General features: G+C 40.1%; 1 protein-coding gene across 8 annotated transcripts in view; it reads left to right on the top strand.

Moving 5' to 3' along the window:
* Positions 1 to 15,056, top strand: part of LMNTD1 (lamin tail domain containing 1) — a 387,606-nt gene that overhangs the window by 217,600 nt on the left and 154,950 nt on the right. The window contains exon 1 of one of the 8 annotated variants that reach the window (XM_019737647.3): positions 8,012 to 10,466. The exons of 6 other annotated variants lie outside the window; for them this stretch is intronic. Coding sequence is in view for 1 of the 2 variants with exons in the window: in XM_088798492.1 (XP_088654618.1) it covers positions 10,441 to 10,466 (26 nt within the window). In the remaining variant the exon portion in view is untranslated. Of the gene's footprint in view, positions 1 to 8,011; positions 10,467 to 15,056 lie in introns of those variants that run through there. One more of the 8 variants, XM_088798492.1, reaches the window with a different exon arrangement.

The raw sequence follows: 15,056 nt of genomic DNA, 5'->3' as shown, positions 1-15,056 counted from the left end.
TAAGGAGTCTACAAAACAGGAGTCCCACCATGGGGTGAAGAGAATTGGGGGAAGGCCCTGCAAGTAGGAAGGACAACCAAGTCCTCCCTGCCCTGCTGAGGTTGTGCTGGCAACAGATGACAGAGCTGCAGGAACTCTGGATCACCTAGTGTGGCAATTCCTGTGTTCTTAGTCGATTGTATTTATTCTTTACTGTGCTCTGAAGAGCCTGGCACTGACTTGCCAACTGTGCTGCACAACATGTAGGCATTATGGTTTTTGTTTGTTTGTTTGTTTGTTTTAGGGGTACAAAACAATGCAATAGTTAGACATTTCACTCCTCACAAAGTGATAACTCCCCTCCCCCAATCTGTTGCCCCTCTGACATTGTATATAGCTGTTACAATTCCATTGACTCCATTCCCTATGCTTTACTCCATATCCCGTGACCATATATATATATATATATATATATATATATATATATATATATTAAATTATGGTTGACATTATGGTTTTATGCTGCCATAAAACAACTGCAATGATTGTGGTAAGCACATTCATTTCTTTTCTGATTATCAACATTCGGGACGAATAATAATTGAAATGTTTGCTTTTTGCCTGGATTGAAGATCATATTCTGCAAATGATTCTCAGGTACTTTATAAATAAATACTGCATGCAGCAACACGGAAATGTTTGTTTTTACACTAGCCGGGGTTGAGCCAAGCAGTGCGTTCACACAGAACTCTTCGGAAATCCTAATTCTAGACCCTTGTGCAGATAAATTTCTCAGGTTACAAGCTGCTCTCTCCCTCCTCTAAGAGTTTTTTTGTTTGTTTAGGGGTTTTTTGTTTCTTTGTGTGTTTTTTTGTTTTTTTTTGCTTTTTGTTTTATGTGGTTTTAAGTGCTTGTTAACCTTCAGATTATCAGGGTCATGTCCTATTGCCCTTGGGTTAATCTTGCTATCCTGGATTGGAGCACAACTCTAACTCATCAAGTTGCACAACTGACAAAGTGAGACCTATGATGAAACATCAGGAAAAAACTATTTACAGATGAGCTTGTCCTGCTCTGGTCCTGTGCTCAGATTTCTCTTTTCGACCCACTCCCAATCATCCACATACCCCCATTAATTATTTCACACGAGGGCATTTTTGTTTTTTTTCCAGTTCAGAGAATATTGGCAATGGCAGCACGATTAGTACAAGTTCTGGTGGTGGGACACCCCGTTTCAGCCCATTTCTTTCAACAGTGCGGCCTGTGCCAAGGCCGGCAACAGCAGCCCTTTGGAAGAGCTTAATTAGTGGCAGAGCTCACATATGCACAAGGGACATTATGATATGTCCTCTCTGAAGGGTTATTTCTATTCAAATTCTAAATCCTGAAAAATGAAAGTCAAAATGTTAATAAGCTAATAAGCCTCACTGTAATTTTTTTTTTTTTTTCAGATTTGGAAACTGATGTTTTAAATTGCAGAATTAACACATTCGCCCGTTCCTTTCTACATTAATTAATTCGTTTTGAAAAGTACGGATGATGGAGATTGTGCAAATTATAATTTATACCATTTCCCCATTGCCCTGTGTGCAGGTTTACAGCATTGATCTGCCTCTTCCGCCTTCTCTTTGTTCTCCTTAATTTTCAGTATAGCCTGGCTATGGGCTCGCTTGTCTTTCTTTTTTATTTATTCGCCTTCCACAATCCAGACCAAGACTCAGCTATGTTCTTTAGCTGCTATTTAGTCCTCAGCAGAGCAAAGTTCTACTTTGACTTTTGAAGTACTTGTCTGCCTTCAACACTTCACCAGTTTCTATTATTTTGATTGGGTCAGCTTGACACACTGCATCATTTCTTAAGTTGTTTACTTGCATCCTTGCCTGTGATTCTATTTGATTACATATAAGTTACAGAGTCCTTTTGGCCTCACATTCAAACAAAAAATTGTTCTTGTGAACTGTGTGTGTATGTGTGTGTGTGTGTGTGTGTGTGTGTGTGAGAGAGAGAGAGAGAGAGAGAGAGAGAGAGAGAGAGAGGCTGAGAGCGAGGCTACTAGTGAGGTAAAGGGTAAAGAAGAGGACAATTGGAGAGGAAAGCTTCTTATGCCTGTGGTATCAGTAGCTCCTCTCAATCCAAGAAAGGATTTGAAATACACCCTCAGCACCCTTGCACTTCTACCCCCCCCCCACCCATACTCCCCAAGGGACTCTGGAATCAGCTGACACTCTCCCACTCAGATTTCCCAGAAAACAGGGAGGTTCCCCAGACATTGCTGTACAGACCAGCCTGGGTTTCTCTTTAAATCCAGGCAGTCTTGGGCTGCTTGGGCAAATAAAAGCAAAGGGATTTCTGGAAATAGAAATTTACTTTGGTAAAGCCCAAAACCTGTCCAGGCTGATTTTTTTTTTTCTTTGTCAGGTTGGTACAAATGGTTAATTTTTCAAATCTCCCCAGGAGCCTATTCCATATGGGGAAGACGGATAAAATGGGCAGAGAGGATTATATAGATGCTCAAATGTTCCTGATTGAAAATGTGTGGAAGCGAGCAGGTCAAGATATTTCCTTTCATTGATAGCACACTGAAGGTGAATGGTCTGTGCACAGTAGACACTCAGAGAATATTTAATTTAAAAATATTTAATGTTTATTGCTTACCAAAAAGCTTTTGGTGTGGGGAAATATATATACATATGTATATAAGCTAAAATGTTTTGAAGTAGGTTTCAGAGCTCCGTAAGCAGCAGTCAGGCAGAGATATGGACTAACCAGCGCTCAGCAAACCCCAAGAATGGGCTGGAATGAGGAACACTGGATGGTCCTGCTCAGCTTGTTCTTCAGGGGCTGCTGCATGGCCAGTGAACTGGAGCCTCCAGTGTTCCACCCTAATTTGGTTTCATCACCCCAGGCTTTGAAGGGTGACCATGAAAGGTGATGGCAGCCTCATGTGCCATGGTCACTGACCCGACATCTGCCTAGGCCCCTGAGCTAAGGAAGCCTTCACACTCCCAGACCCTAGTAACTCTGTGGGCACCTCGGTCCTGGTCGGGATCTGCCTGGAGGCTGTTGTCTTTGCTGACCCAAGCCTAACAGGAAGCATGAAATTGGGCAGAAGCTATTTGCCTTCTGTCCACCCCCACATTCCTCAGCCCCCCTCCTCCGTACTCACAGAAGCATTTCCCTTTTAAGGTTCAGTCTGGTCTAGTACCACTGCCAATCAAACCAAAACAGAGGGAAGCTGAGAAGTTTTTGCCTTCTCCTATTCCTCCCACCCCAACCTTAGCAGATGAGGTCTGGAATTCATCTTGCAGATATAGATGGCAGATCCAGAAATCTGGGAATGATTTCTATCCTACCTGTGCCATACTGGCCCCTCCTGTATAACTGTGGTATGCCTTGGACTTTTGTTGAACATATCAGCACCCTGAAATCCTTCCTTACACCTCAGCTCTGTCGGCTAACAGGGTCCTGCCACCCTGCCTCATTTTTGCTCTGCCCTGTTGCATAGTCTTTCAACAGACTGATCAGTGGGCCCCTTAATGCTGCTTTTCACCGATTTCATGGGTCCCCACCCCTGAAGTCCTGCTTCTCATTGCTTTGCTGCTCCTTTGGGTATCTACCTAGGCTGGACTAGAATTTGATGTGGCCACACCCACTTTTGACTGCATATTTGGCTACTTTCTGGGAGGTCAGAGCCATAGCTGGTTCAGTTTTCACGGCTGTACTTTCTGTTTTCTCTTCCGGTCTACTGATATTTGCCGCCAAAGTCCCAGCACATGTTCATTCATCTGTGTACAGGATAAGAGTACAGGCCTTTTCTACTCGTTAGTGCTACTATCTGACACACTGTCCAGACTTCATGCTGGCCCCAGCAGGCTGTAGGCCTCTTCTGCTTGGCTGGCCCCTGGTCCTGACTCTCCTAGCTGAACCTCTCCTGTAACTAGTTATGTCCTGGCAGGACAGAAGACCCTTTAGGCCATTCTTGTTCTTAGTGATTCTTTCACTTGCCAACCAGCATCATGGTGAACTCCATGATCTGCACATAACCAGGTGAATCTGGCCAAGCTGCCTCAACATTATCAGTGCTTGATAAATATTTGTTGTTATTGATTTTATTTGAGCTGCCAAATTGTGGTGTGCCTTGTTGTAAGTTCCACTCTCTCAATGAAAATGAACCGAGGTAAGTGAAATTGGGTGATAGTTAATGGCTTTAAAATGAAATTACTTATGAAAAATGTCAATAGTGTTTCTTTATAGAAGTTTTCCAGTGCATTTCTTAACTACTAAGAGAGATGGAGGGACAGAGAAATAGTGTCAAGAATATTACTAATTGAAAAGTATGCAGATATAAAGACAAAGTATATTTAAATCAATAGGATTGGACAACCAAAGTTTTATTCAGCCATAACAAGTCAGTAAGAGCTAGATTAAAGAAAAGCTGCATTAGAGACTAATTTGTGTATCACAGATGAAAATTTCTATATTCTCCTTAAACCTCCACCTCCATGTCCTCTTAATGCTGGGATAAAAGTAAGCCACTGTCAACCTCATCCTGCATTCCTTTTTCCATCCTCACAGTGTGTCTACACTGACTCCTCAGCTTTTTCTCCTGGAGGCAGTAGGGTGAAATAGGGAATAAACATTGGATTTGGTGCATAAAAGGTTGTATTTGTCACTTTTTAGCAGAGTGGCATATAAATAGATAAATTGCTTATCTAAGCATAAAATAAATTGTTTCTAAAGGTATCTGTACAATGAAGACTAACATCTGTGTAGGTGCTTGTAATAACCGAAAGATGAAATTTATGTAGAGTACCTTGCAGAGTTTTTGGCTTATAGCAGTTTCTTATTCCTTCTTTCTCCCCTTTCCATCTTCTCTCTCAAAGGAAGGGGAGCCCATTTCCAAGGCTGTCACCCATCCTGCGCTGATCTATTGTCCCAGCCTCCCTATTGCCCTCTCTTTCACATGCACACTATCTCCCACTCCCCAGGGGCCTTCTATCCTGCCTTTGAAGGACATGTATAAATCCCATTCTGGAAAATAACTTCTACCTAAAGTTTTTTTTAATTTCTAATGCCAATATACTAAAATGAGTGGTGTGTTTTCACCAATCTTCTCACCATATGTCATCTCCTTAATTCTTAATTGCAGAGACTTTTAAGTCCTTCTAGAAGGAAATTTCCAGAGTCTGGAATGCTGTCCTTCTGGCTTGGTGGAATTATAGTAACTTTGAATTATCTCCATGATCATCAGATGATAGGAATGTTTTCGTAAGTATAAAGAGTTAAATATGTTAGAACTATTGCATTGAAAAAGCTATCTTATAGAAAAAAAGAAGACACAAGAAATTCAGATCATAAAATTTGAAAACTGTGTAATCTTATATTTTCATCAGCACTGAAAAATAGTATTTTTGAAGCAAGACATAATCCCTAAATTGTTCAATATAATATTCTATAGGAAAGGAACTTTAGATATAGTTGATAGAAAAAGAGAAAGAAAGGAAGGGAGGGAGGGAAGGAGACAGAGGGAGAGACAGAGAAGGAGAGAGAAAGTGAAAGGTAGTGTATTGAATTGTGTTAGTATCCCTTTAAGAACCATTATTTTTTTACCTGTTTGGCATAGAAACCCTTCCAGAAACATCATACATTATACATTTGGTAAATTAAAGCACTTTAACCTAATTGCTCCTTTAGGAGCAAATGACCCCCGTTGCTACTTTGTTTGAAACACCTGATGCAATCACCATGGAAAGAGTGTACTCAGTTTCATACATTGCTTTGTAAATTTACACTTAGTTCAAAATTATGTGGAGTTTCAAGGTGACTTTAAAAAAAAATTCTAATTAAGCTAGTATACTGTAGGCATTGCTTACACTTACACATTTGCTAAAATTTGTGAAGGTGACTTTGGTGAATGGATTTTTGTCTTTAAATAGATTTGGCTTGCTGTAAATGCAAAATGACTTGTGCAGAATCAACCATGGAAATTCACTGAGTATGCCCTTTGCGCTCATAATATTGAAAATCACAGCATAACCTAAAAAAACTTATTTAGTTAAGAAATCAGTGTGTGATTTATAAAGGCACCAGGTAGAAACCTTATCAGGCATCCATGCCCAGCACACTTCTCTGTTATTATTTATAGAGGTAGATTTGTGGATTGGATTTTCCTTTATTTTTGAATATATAATTTCTTGGACGATTAAAAATGTGTAAGCTTCATATAGCTTAAAAAATAACTTTCTGTAAAAAGATGAATAATAGTTTAAAACTACTTCTTTATTCATAGTATCTGTGAATGTAGAGCTGGAATGGACCTTAAAAAATAATATATTCCAATGCCCTTATTAGACTAAGGCAAGCAAAAAGAGGCCAACTAGAGATGAAGTGACTTGCCAAGGCGTGTTTCTCCCTGCAAATTGGTGATCAAACTAGTCTAAGAACCTAGTTTATGAGAGACTTGATTCCATGGGGAAGGGGAGGCACATACACTTTAAATGAAAGGATTTTTAAAGAATTAAAAAATTATTTCATCCAGTTCACAGCAATATAATTCAGAAGAAAACATATTTAACTTGGAAAACCATTACTCTTAACAAGTTAATTTTCTGTATATATAGAGTATCCTTTCCAACTGATTTTTTATCATTGTCATATTTCTTTTAAATGGCGTACAGTAGTCCCCTCTTATCCTCGGTTTTGCTTTCCACGGTTCCCATTACCTGCAGTCCACTATAGTCTGAAAATATTAAATGGGAAATTACAGAAACAATTCATCAGTTTTAAATTGTGTACTGTTCTAAGTCGTGTGATAAAATCTCACACCGTCCTGCTCCATCCCACCTGGGATGTGAATTATCCCTTTGTCCAGAGTATGTGCACTGTATATACTACCCACCCATTAGTCATTGAGTAGCTGTCTTGGTTTTCAGATAGGTTATGAGATATTTTGAGAGAGATAGAGACCACATTTACACAACTTTTTAATAGTGTATTGTTGTAATTGTTCTATTTTATTGTTATTGTTGTTACTATATTTTGCTGTGTATAATGCGCACCCATGTTTTTGGCCCAAACTTTCAGGGAAAAATCTTTCCTTTTTTTAATTCAAATTTTTATTTGTTTATACTTAGGTGTTTGTTTTTTCGCATTATAAAGGAATTTTAGCATTAATTTTTAACATATTATGGTACATGAAATTTTATGTAGTGGTAACAAAAGTACGATAGTTACACATCATAGAAGGCCAAGAAATCTTCGTCGGTGCAAGATCGTCATAAGTTCAACAAAACCGATCATTGTATTCCAGAGTATTATTTTGCATATGGCTATCGTCATTGATTTCTAGAGTTACACTTTTAACTTATAAGGATAAATAAAAATTAAAAACATTTATACAAATACAGAATTAGTACTACCCATGTATAATGGGCATCTTTATTTTTCCCTCACAAATTTGGGCAAAAAAGTGCACATTATACATGGCAAACTATGGTAATCTTTTATTGTGCCTAATTTATAAAGCAAACTTTATCATATGTACGTATGTGTAGGGAAAAAAGTACATATAGGGTTTGGTACTATCCTCATTTTCAGGTTTTCACTAGGGGTCTTGGAACGTATTACTTGTAGATAAGGGGGGGACTATTGTAATTCAATAATTCTTTTCATTTGGAGGGTCACAAATGATTTAATTAGTTTCATTGATAGTAGAGAAATTTCTTAGGCAAGTGTGGTATATGAAAATTATAATCGGAAAGTTTACCTACATAATCTAATCATTTGCAAGTGTTCTCCATTTATATATAAATACAGCCTGTGCGAAGGTGGATTATTAGTTTTGCTAATTACAAACAATACTGATCTATTTATTATAAGAGATTACCTACTAGTTTAACCTAGCTTTGGTGGTTATTTATAACTAAAATGAATGAAAGCGGTAGAATTAGACTATTAGACTATTCTTTCATTCTAACTTTTCACTCACATTGCTCTGTATTATAGTATACAGGGTTTTATAGTATAAAAACAGAGGATTTGCTTATGGTGCTATTTCTCTGAAATATGATATCTCCTTGCTGCATGTTTCTAGTCTACCTTTTTCTCCTATAATAATCAAAGCCAAGGAATATGGAAAAAACCAGGGACTTTGGCTTAACACATATTGGTGGCACACACCGCTACTCTCAACCCAGCTGCCCCACTAAGGGGCATTGAGAAAATCACAAGTGAAGAAAAGATCCAGGGGCCAGGTTTGGTACCTACAGTCCATCAACAGGAAAACAGAAGACCACTTGAAAGTGACCTTAGATGTTATAAACCAAGATGAGTCTGGGAAGATAGAACAATCAAATGACAAATTAGGAGCAGGGGAGAGGCCAGAGCCACTGGAGAGGGCTGTGAGAGGTCAGAGGGAGCTGAAAGGGAAGTAAACACTGCGAGGATTTCAGTACCCACTTAGAAACACTGCTCTGTAACTGCCATATAATGTCTGTGAACAACTGGCCTGCTCTTGCTAGGCTGGGCTAGGTATGCTGCCCCACACCATCCTGACGACCAGCATGTCTCCTAGTTTTGAGTTTACTATTTGTTAAAAATATTAATAAACATCTATGTGCGTGCAAAGTATTAAGACCACAAAGAGGAATAAGACAAAGTGGATCACAAAGAAAACTCATATACTATATTGAAAACCCACCACGTTCCAGGCATGGTGGAAGGTATTTATATACACTGTCTGTTAATTGTAATCTCCAAAAAGATATATTGAAGTCCTAACCCCCAGAAAATACCTCAGAATGTGACCTTACTTGGAAAGAGTGTTTGCACATGTCATTAGTTAATGTGAGGTCATACTGGAGTAGGGTGGGCTTTTAATCCAAAATGATTGGTATTTTTATAAGGAGAGGAAAAGAGACACAGAGACACAGGAAGAACATGATGTGGACACACAGGCAGAGACTGAATGGATGCATCTCTAAGTCAGAAACACCAAAGACTGCTGGTTGTCACCAGTATCTAAGAAAGGTATGGAGCAGATTCTCCCTCAGAACCCTCTGAAGGGAACAACCCTGCTGGCACCTTGATTTTGCACTTCTAGCCTCCAGACTCTGAGACTGTGAACTATTGTTTGCAGCCACCCAGTTTGTGGTACTTTGTTACAGCCACCCTCAGAAACTAATATGCCATCTAAGTTAGTCCTTATAAGAATTCATTCCACTTAAGAACTAGATTTATAACTTGCCTCATTCCATAAGAAATAGCTTTGGGATTAGATAGAACTGAATTCACATTTTGAGTTAGATAGAACTGAATTCCCCAGCCACTAACTAGCTATAAAATTTTGAAAAAATTATTTAAACTTTCCTAAGCATACATTTGTGCCTATGTAAAAGGAAGACCATTCTATTGGGGTTCATATTTCTTGATTTACACTGGCTGCTAGGAAGCTAATAACCAAATTTGTAACCCAAGTATACAGGATCTCAGGCACACTTTTTGTGTTTAAAAATCTTTTGGTATTGTATAAACTTTTGTAAACTTCTGTCAGTTTGGTTGGGGTAATTCAATTAAACAAACAATTTTAGATAAGGCTGATGCCAGTAGAATACCATTCATAAATTAAATGACAGGATTGAAAACATTCTACTGTGGTCTAAATGAGTGGCCTTCAAAGTAGGGTGTTAGACCCCATGAGATGAACTATTGGGGTGAGGGAAAACATGTTATATTATAATTATATTTTTATATATCAGAAGGAATAACAAGAAAGGAGCTAAGCTTTCCTAATGTTTATTAAGTGTTGACAATGACGCCATCACTTGGTCCATGTTAGTGGGAGCTCATAACTGTCTGCAATACACACCCCCGTTCTTCGATGAAGGCCTAGTGTAAAATGTTGCAATTGATGCGTGCCCACCTAACTGGACTTACACATCACATACTCTAGCACTGGTTAAACTTACTCTCACAAAATGAACAAGTGGCTTAAAAAGAGTACTGCAAACAAATGGTAGATGAACTGCAAGCCACCAATGAACAAGAAAATTGCAGAATGGACACTTTTCCTAGCAGAAAGCTCTTCTTCAGTTACATTGTGAAATTAAAACAATGATGATTTAATTAGATATGGCAAGAAGTTAGCCCCTGACACTCAAAATTATCAGTAAGATTCTGTGAATTTATATCAACTATCACTAATGAGCCCAAAGTATATAATGCGCTTTGAAATATTAGCGGAAAGTAGCACATATTAATTATTTTACAAACACAAATGCCTATATTGGGAATTATCGCTCAACAATATTTTCTATAGTAGTGTCTAATTATAAAAAGTTTGGAGATCAATTGCCTAAACAATGAGCACCTGCTAATCATCACCCTCCTCCTAAATCTCTCTTTACGCTTCCTTACAGATTTGTTTCTATAATTACAAAACCACCCCAAGGGAGAGTCACCAAAATGTTTTGCGTGCTGGATCTAATCTGGTAGGTTCAGAGACATAATTTATTAACAGGCTTGATATTCTTTTAGTGTCTACAGTGCTAGTGGAGACCAACATGGCCCAATGGAACTGTATACAACGACAGAAATGTCTGGAGCTGTGCTATCCAACGCATCAGCCACTAATGTGTGGTTATCAAGCACATGATATGTGGTGAGTGTGACTGAGAAACTAAAGTTTTTATTTAATTTTAAGAAATATAAAATGTTAATTGAAATAGCCACATGCGTCTAGCTGGCAATATTGGGCAGCACAGCTCTAGAATAACGAGGTTCTTGAGAGAGGTTACTGAGCTCCTCCTAAGATTCTCCAGCACTTAGCACAGTGTCAGATATGTATTTGTCAAATGAAATAAAAAATCAGTAAATGCAGCATGCATTATAGGAAGACAAAGCACACGTCCCGGGGCACACACACATCTCGTTATAGTGACCACTCCACATGTAACCTAATATGGAAGCATTTACTTAGAAGAAGAATCATCAGCAAGCCTTTGCTTGTGGGCTAATTCATATAAGGTAGAATTCTAAACAATTAATTTTCTGTATGATTAAGCTGAGTTACCAAGCAGGTAGGCTCCCATAAAAGCCTATGAAAACTGGTTAGAGCCCTGCCAGGGCATGAGTTCAGTAAGCTCACAGGCTAACTTTCTCTTAAGGTGGCTGCCCCTCTGGGTGAGGTAGGCACACATTTCCACTTTGAGCCGTGTGTTCCAAGTTGCCTCACTGAGGCAGTGGCAGGCACTTGACCCAACAGTGCTGTCCTGTCACTAACGTGCTGTGGGGACAGAGCCCCAGAAAGCAGTTTCCAGGCTCTCGGCCTCACATAGAAAGGTGCTGTCTCAGGTAGTAAATGACCATCAACTGTGATTGGATGGCCATCAGCTGTGGCTAGTTGGCCGTCAGCTGTAACCAGTGAGCCATTGGCCACTAATATAACTGCCGTGGCTATGCTAGCAACAAATGGGGGCTAGCAAGAAGGTGGTGGCTGAGCTAGCAAGAGCCGATTGCAGTTAGCATGGTGGATTGCAGCTAGTAAGTGGGGTTGGTTGGCAGAGAGAAGTAGTTGTGGATAGTGTGGCTCCTGCCTCCTGTGTCTCCAACCCAGCCGCCAGCGAGAATATAGTGGTATGACTCCCCAATCTATGGCTCCGTGGGTGTTCCTTTTTGGCCTCACCATATCCTGCGTTCTTATGTGGGGAGCGGAAGCAGAGACCCCGCAAGTCGCCCCACATGACACCTGTATTCTTGTTCAGGGAGCTGGAGCAGAGACCCTTCATGACACCCTGCATGACACGTGTAGATAAGGGAACTTGGCTGACTGTATTGTTACCAAGACTCTGCACGCCAGATTTCCAGGTCTGAGTATAACAGGGGAAGGCTGAGGGAAACGCAATTCACAGTCAGCAGGCACAGGCACCATGGGCATCTCCAGAGTCCAGGTCCACTTGCTGCATATTTTCAGTCTATTTTTTCCTCCCGTAATAATCAAAGCCAGGGAGTATTGAAAAAACACAGGGATTTGGGGTTATTAAACATGAATGGTAGACATCACCAGTCCCAGCCCAGCTCCTACTCTAAGAGGCTTTGAAAAAAATCACAAGTTAAAAAAAAATAAAAAAGGTCCAGGGGCCAGGTTTGGTACTGGCAGTCCATCAACAGGACAGCAGAAGACCATTTGAAAGGAAGATTAGATGCCATAAACCAAGATAAATCTGGGACGTTAGAACAACCAGACAACAAATTAGAGGCAGATAAGAGGCCAGAGCAACTGGAGAGGGCTGTGAGAGATCGGAGGGAGGTAAAGACTAGGATGGTTTCAGTACGCATTTAGAAATGCTGCACTCTATTTATCATATATTGTCTATGAACATTTTTTTGGCAAGTTATCCAAGTGATTCTTTACTTATTCACATTTTCAATAAAGGCTTAAGGAAACAGACAAAAACACAAAGGCCAAAAGAAACATGAATGGCAACAGCCTCAAAACAAAGGATTTAGTAAAAGGAAAGAAAAAGTCTCTAGTCTGCTCGTGCTGGGCTAGGAGTAGGTCTGCCACCCACACCATCTCGACTTCCACCAAGTCTCCAAGTTTCGGGTTCATCATTAATTCAAAAAACATGAATCCAGATATTGTGATTTTTATTTCTGACCTCTAATATGTCACTAACCAAAACTTAGACCTTCATTCCTACCATTACAGTGATCAAATATAATTTAATAACTAACCCAGGTTTTACCTTCACCCATAACAGCCCTTTAAGGAGAATCCTTTCTTTGCCCTTCTGGTTGACACGTCCCTTCAACCTCTGCTTTCAGAGCACAAACTTCCCCAAACGTATCCCAAACTGCCATGCAGCAGTAGGAACACGGCTGTTAGTTCTCATAGTAGTTAATATTTACTGAGAACCTATTATTTCCAGGCACTTTGCATATATTATCCTTCTTAATGTGCATAACAACCCCTGCGATGGAGGTAGACATAGCCTACTTTAAAAGGATAATCCAGGATTCAGAGTGATTAAGAAATATTCCCCAAGATGTGTAGCTGCTACACGTCACAACCAGGGTTTGAATCAGGTTGTTCTGACTTCAAGCTCAAGCTCTTTTCTGTATGTTGCAATTGTTCAAATCTAATGTTGTGTGGTCTTTTACCTTGCCATTGTTGCATTAGCACATTACCAACTCACTAATCACGTGGCTGCTTCTTAGCCACAAATAACTGTACTCTTTTTTAGCAAGTTGGGGCCACCAGGTATTTTGATCTTTTTGAAAAGTTTGCAGTAAATGCAAAGTAATGATGTACAAGCAATCCAACTTTTAAAAGTGAGAACCTCGCCCGGCCCCGTGGCTCAGGTGGTTAGAGCTCCATGCTCCTAACTCCGAAGGCTGCCAGTTTGATTCCCACATGGGCCAGTGGGCTCTCAACCACAAGGTTGCCAGTTGGATTTCTCGAGTCCCACAAGGGATGGTGGGCTCCGCCCCCTGCAACTAAGATTAAACACGGCACCTTGAACTGAGCTGCCGCTGAGATCCCAGATGACTCAGTTGGTTGGAGTGCGTCCTCTCAACCACAAGGTTGACGGTTCAACTCCCGCAAGGGATGGTGGGCTGTGCCCCCTGCAACTAGCAACGGCAACTGGACCTGGAGCTGAGCTGCGCCCTCCACAACTAAGACTGAAAGGACAACAACTTGAAGCTGAACAGCACCCTCCACAACTAAGATTGAAAGGACAACAACTTGACTTGGAAAAAAAGTCCTGGAAGTACACACTGTTCCCCAATAAAGTCCTGTTCCCCTTCCCCAATAAAAAAAGAAAAAAAAAATCTTAAAAACAAAAAAGTGAGAACCCGCTCTGCTGATGGCTACCTCCTATACCTTTAGCTCTTAAGCTAGCACCTCGTTGCAACGATTCCTTAATGTTATTGAAGCCTCCAGTCCATTCATGCTGCCACTTTTTCACAGTCTTCATTACTCTTCTAACTTAGCGTCTCTTTTTTATCTAGCTTATAATTTATGATCCATTATTAAAATAATTTACTTGAAAACATGCTCAGTTCTCTGGCCCCACTCTTCCTCTACGTGCCTGGCTAGACCAACCCCTCGTAAGTCCACTGGTCATCTTGCTTGTGCCTGTGACTACCAAAGATTGTATCACAACTGTCTGCTGGTGGCACTTTAAATTTGTGATCCCATGTCTCAAATATACCCTCATTGTTGAAAAAGGACCCTACTACCTTTCCCTAATAGTGTTCCCTTTTTTAAGTCTTTGAAATAACCATTTTATATGTCCTCTCACCCCAAACCTCCCACACTCTCTCCCTCCCCATTCTTAGCGGATGACTTAGACTCATACTTAATTGAAAAATAGCTGAGCTAATATACAAGAATGCATGCATCTTATCTACTCACCTCAGTCGGTGCCCATCTTCTCTCTGCCTTTCCTCTTTTTGAAATAGAGTAGATGTATCTTTTCCTATCAAAGGTCAGTCCTTCCCCTCGTACTCAAATCCCACCCACTCTCACCTTTCCAAGGATTTTTGTTCTTACAGTTCACCCCCTTTATTCTACACCATCAATGTCTTTCTCTGCACAGGATCATTCCAGGCAACATACAAACAAGTTCTATAATCTCCCAAATTGTAATAATCAAACTTTTCCTTGACTGTCTTGATTTCCTCTGCTGTATTTCTCTGTTCTTTCACAGCAAACTTCTCAAAATACTTTCTCAGCTTTTATTCACTCTGTGGTTACTCCCTCAAGTGCTTAACCACTCACTGAATCTGCTCTTGTTAAGGCACCAACAATCTCATTACAGTTTTCGCTAGACCCTGTGTACATTCCTCCTGTTTTCATCGTATTCACTTTCCTCTCAGTAATATCTGACCCAATTGCTGAATCCTTCTTGGATAACTTTCCTCTTTGGCTTTTAAGACAATCTCCTGCAACTAGCTCTGGCCAATCCTTTCTTTGTTTCTCCTCCATTACCTGATTTCTAAATATTGGTACATACCAGAGCATAATACTGGACTGTCTTCTAAATCTATGTATACTCTATCCCGGTGATCTCACC

This window comes from Rhinolophus sinicus, chromosome 1 (assembly GCF_057876585.1).
Source record: "Rhinolophus sinicus isolate RSI-liver-muscle chromosome 1, RSI-T2T, whole genome shotgun sequence".
Taxonomy (NCBI): domain Eukaryota; kingdom Metazoa; phylum Chordata; class Mammalia; order Chiroptera; family Rhinolophidae; genus Rhinolophus; species Rhinolophus sinicus.
Note: the sequence above shows the minus strand (reverse complement) of the source record. Positions and strands in the feature narration are given on the sequence as shown.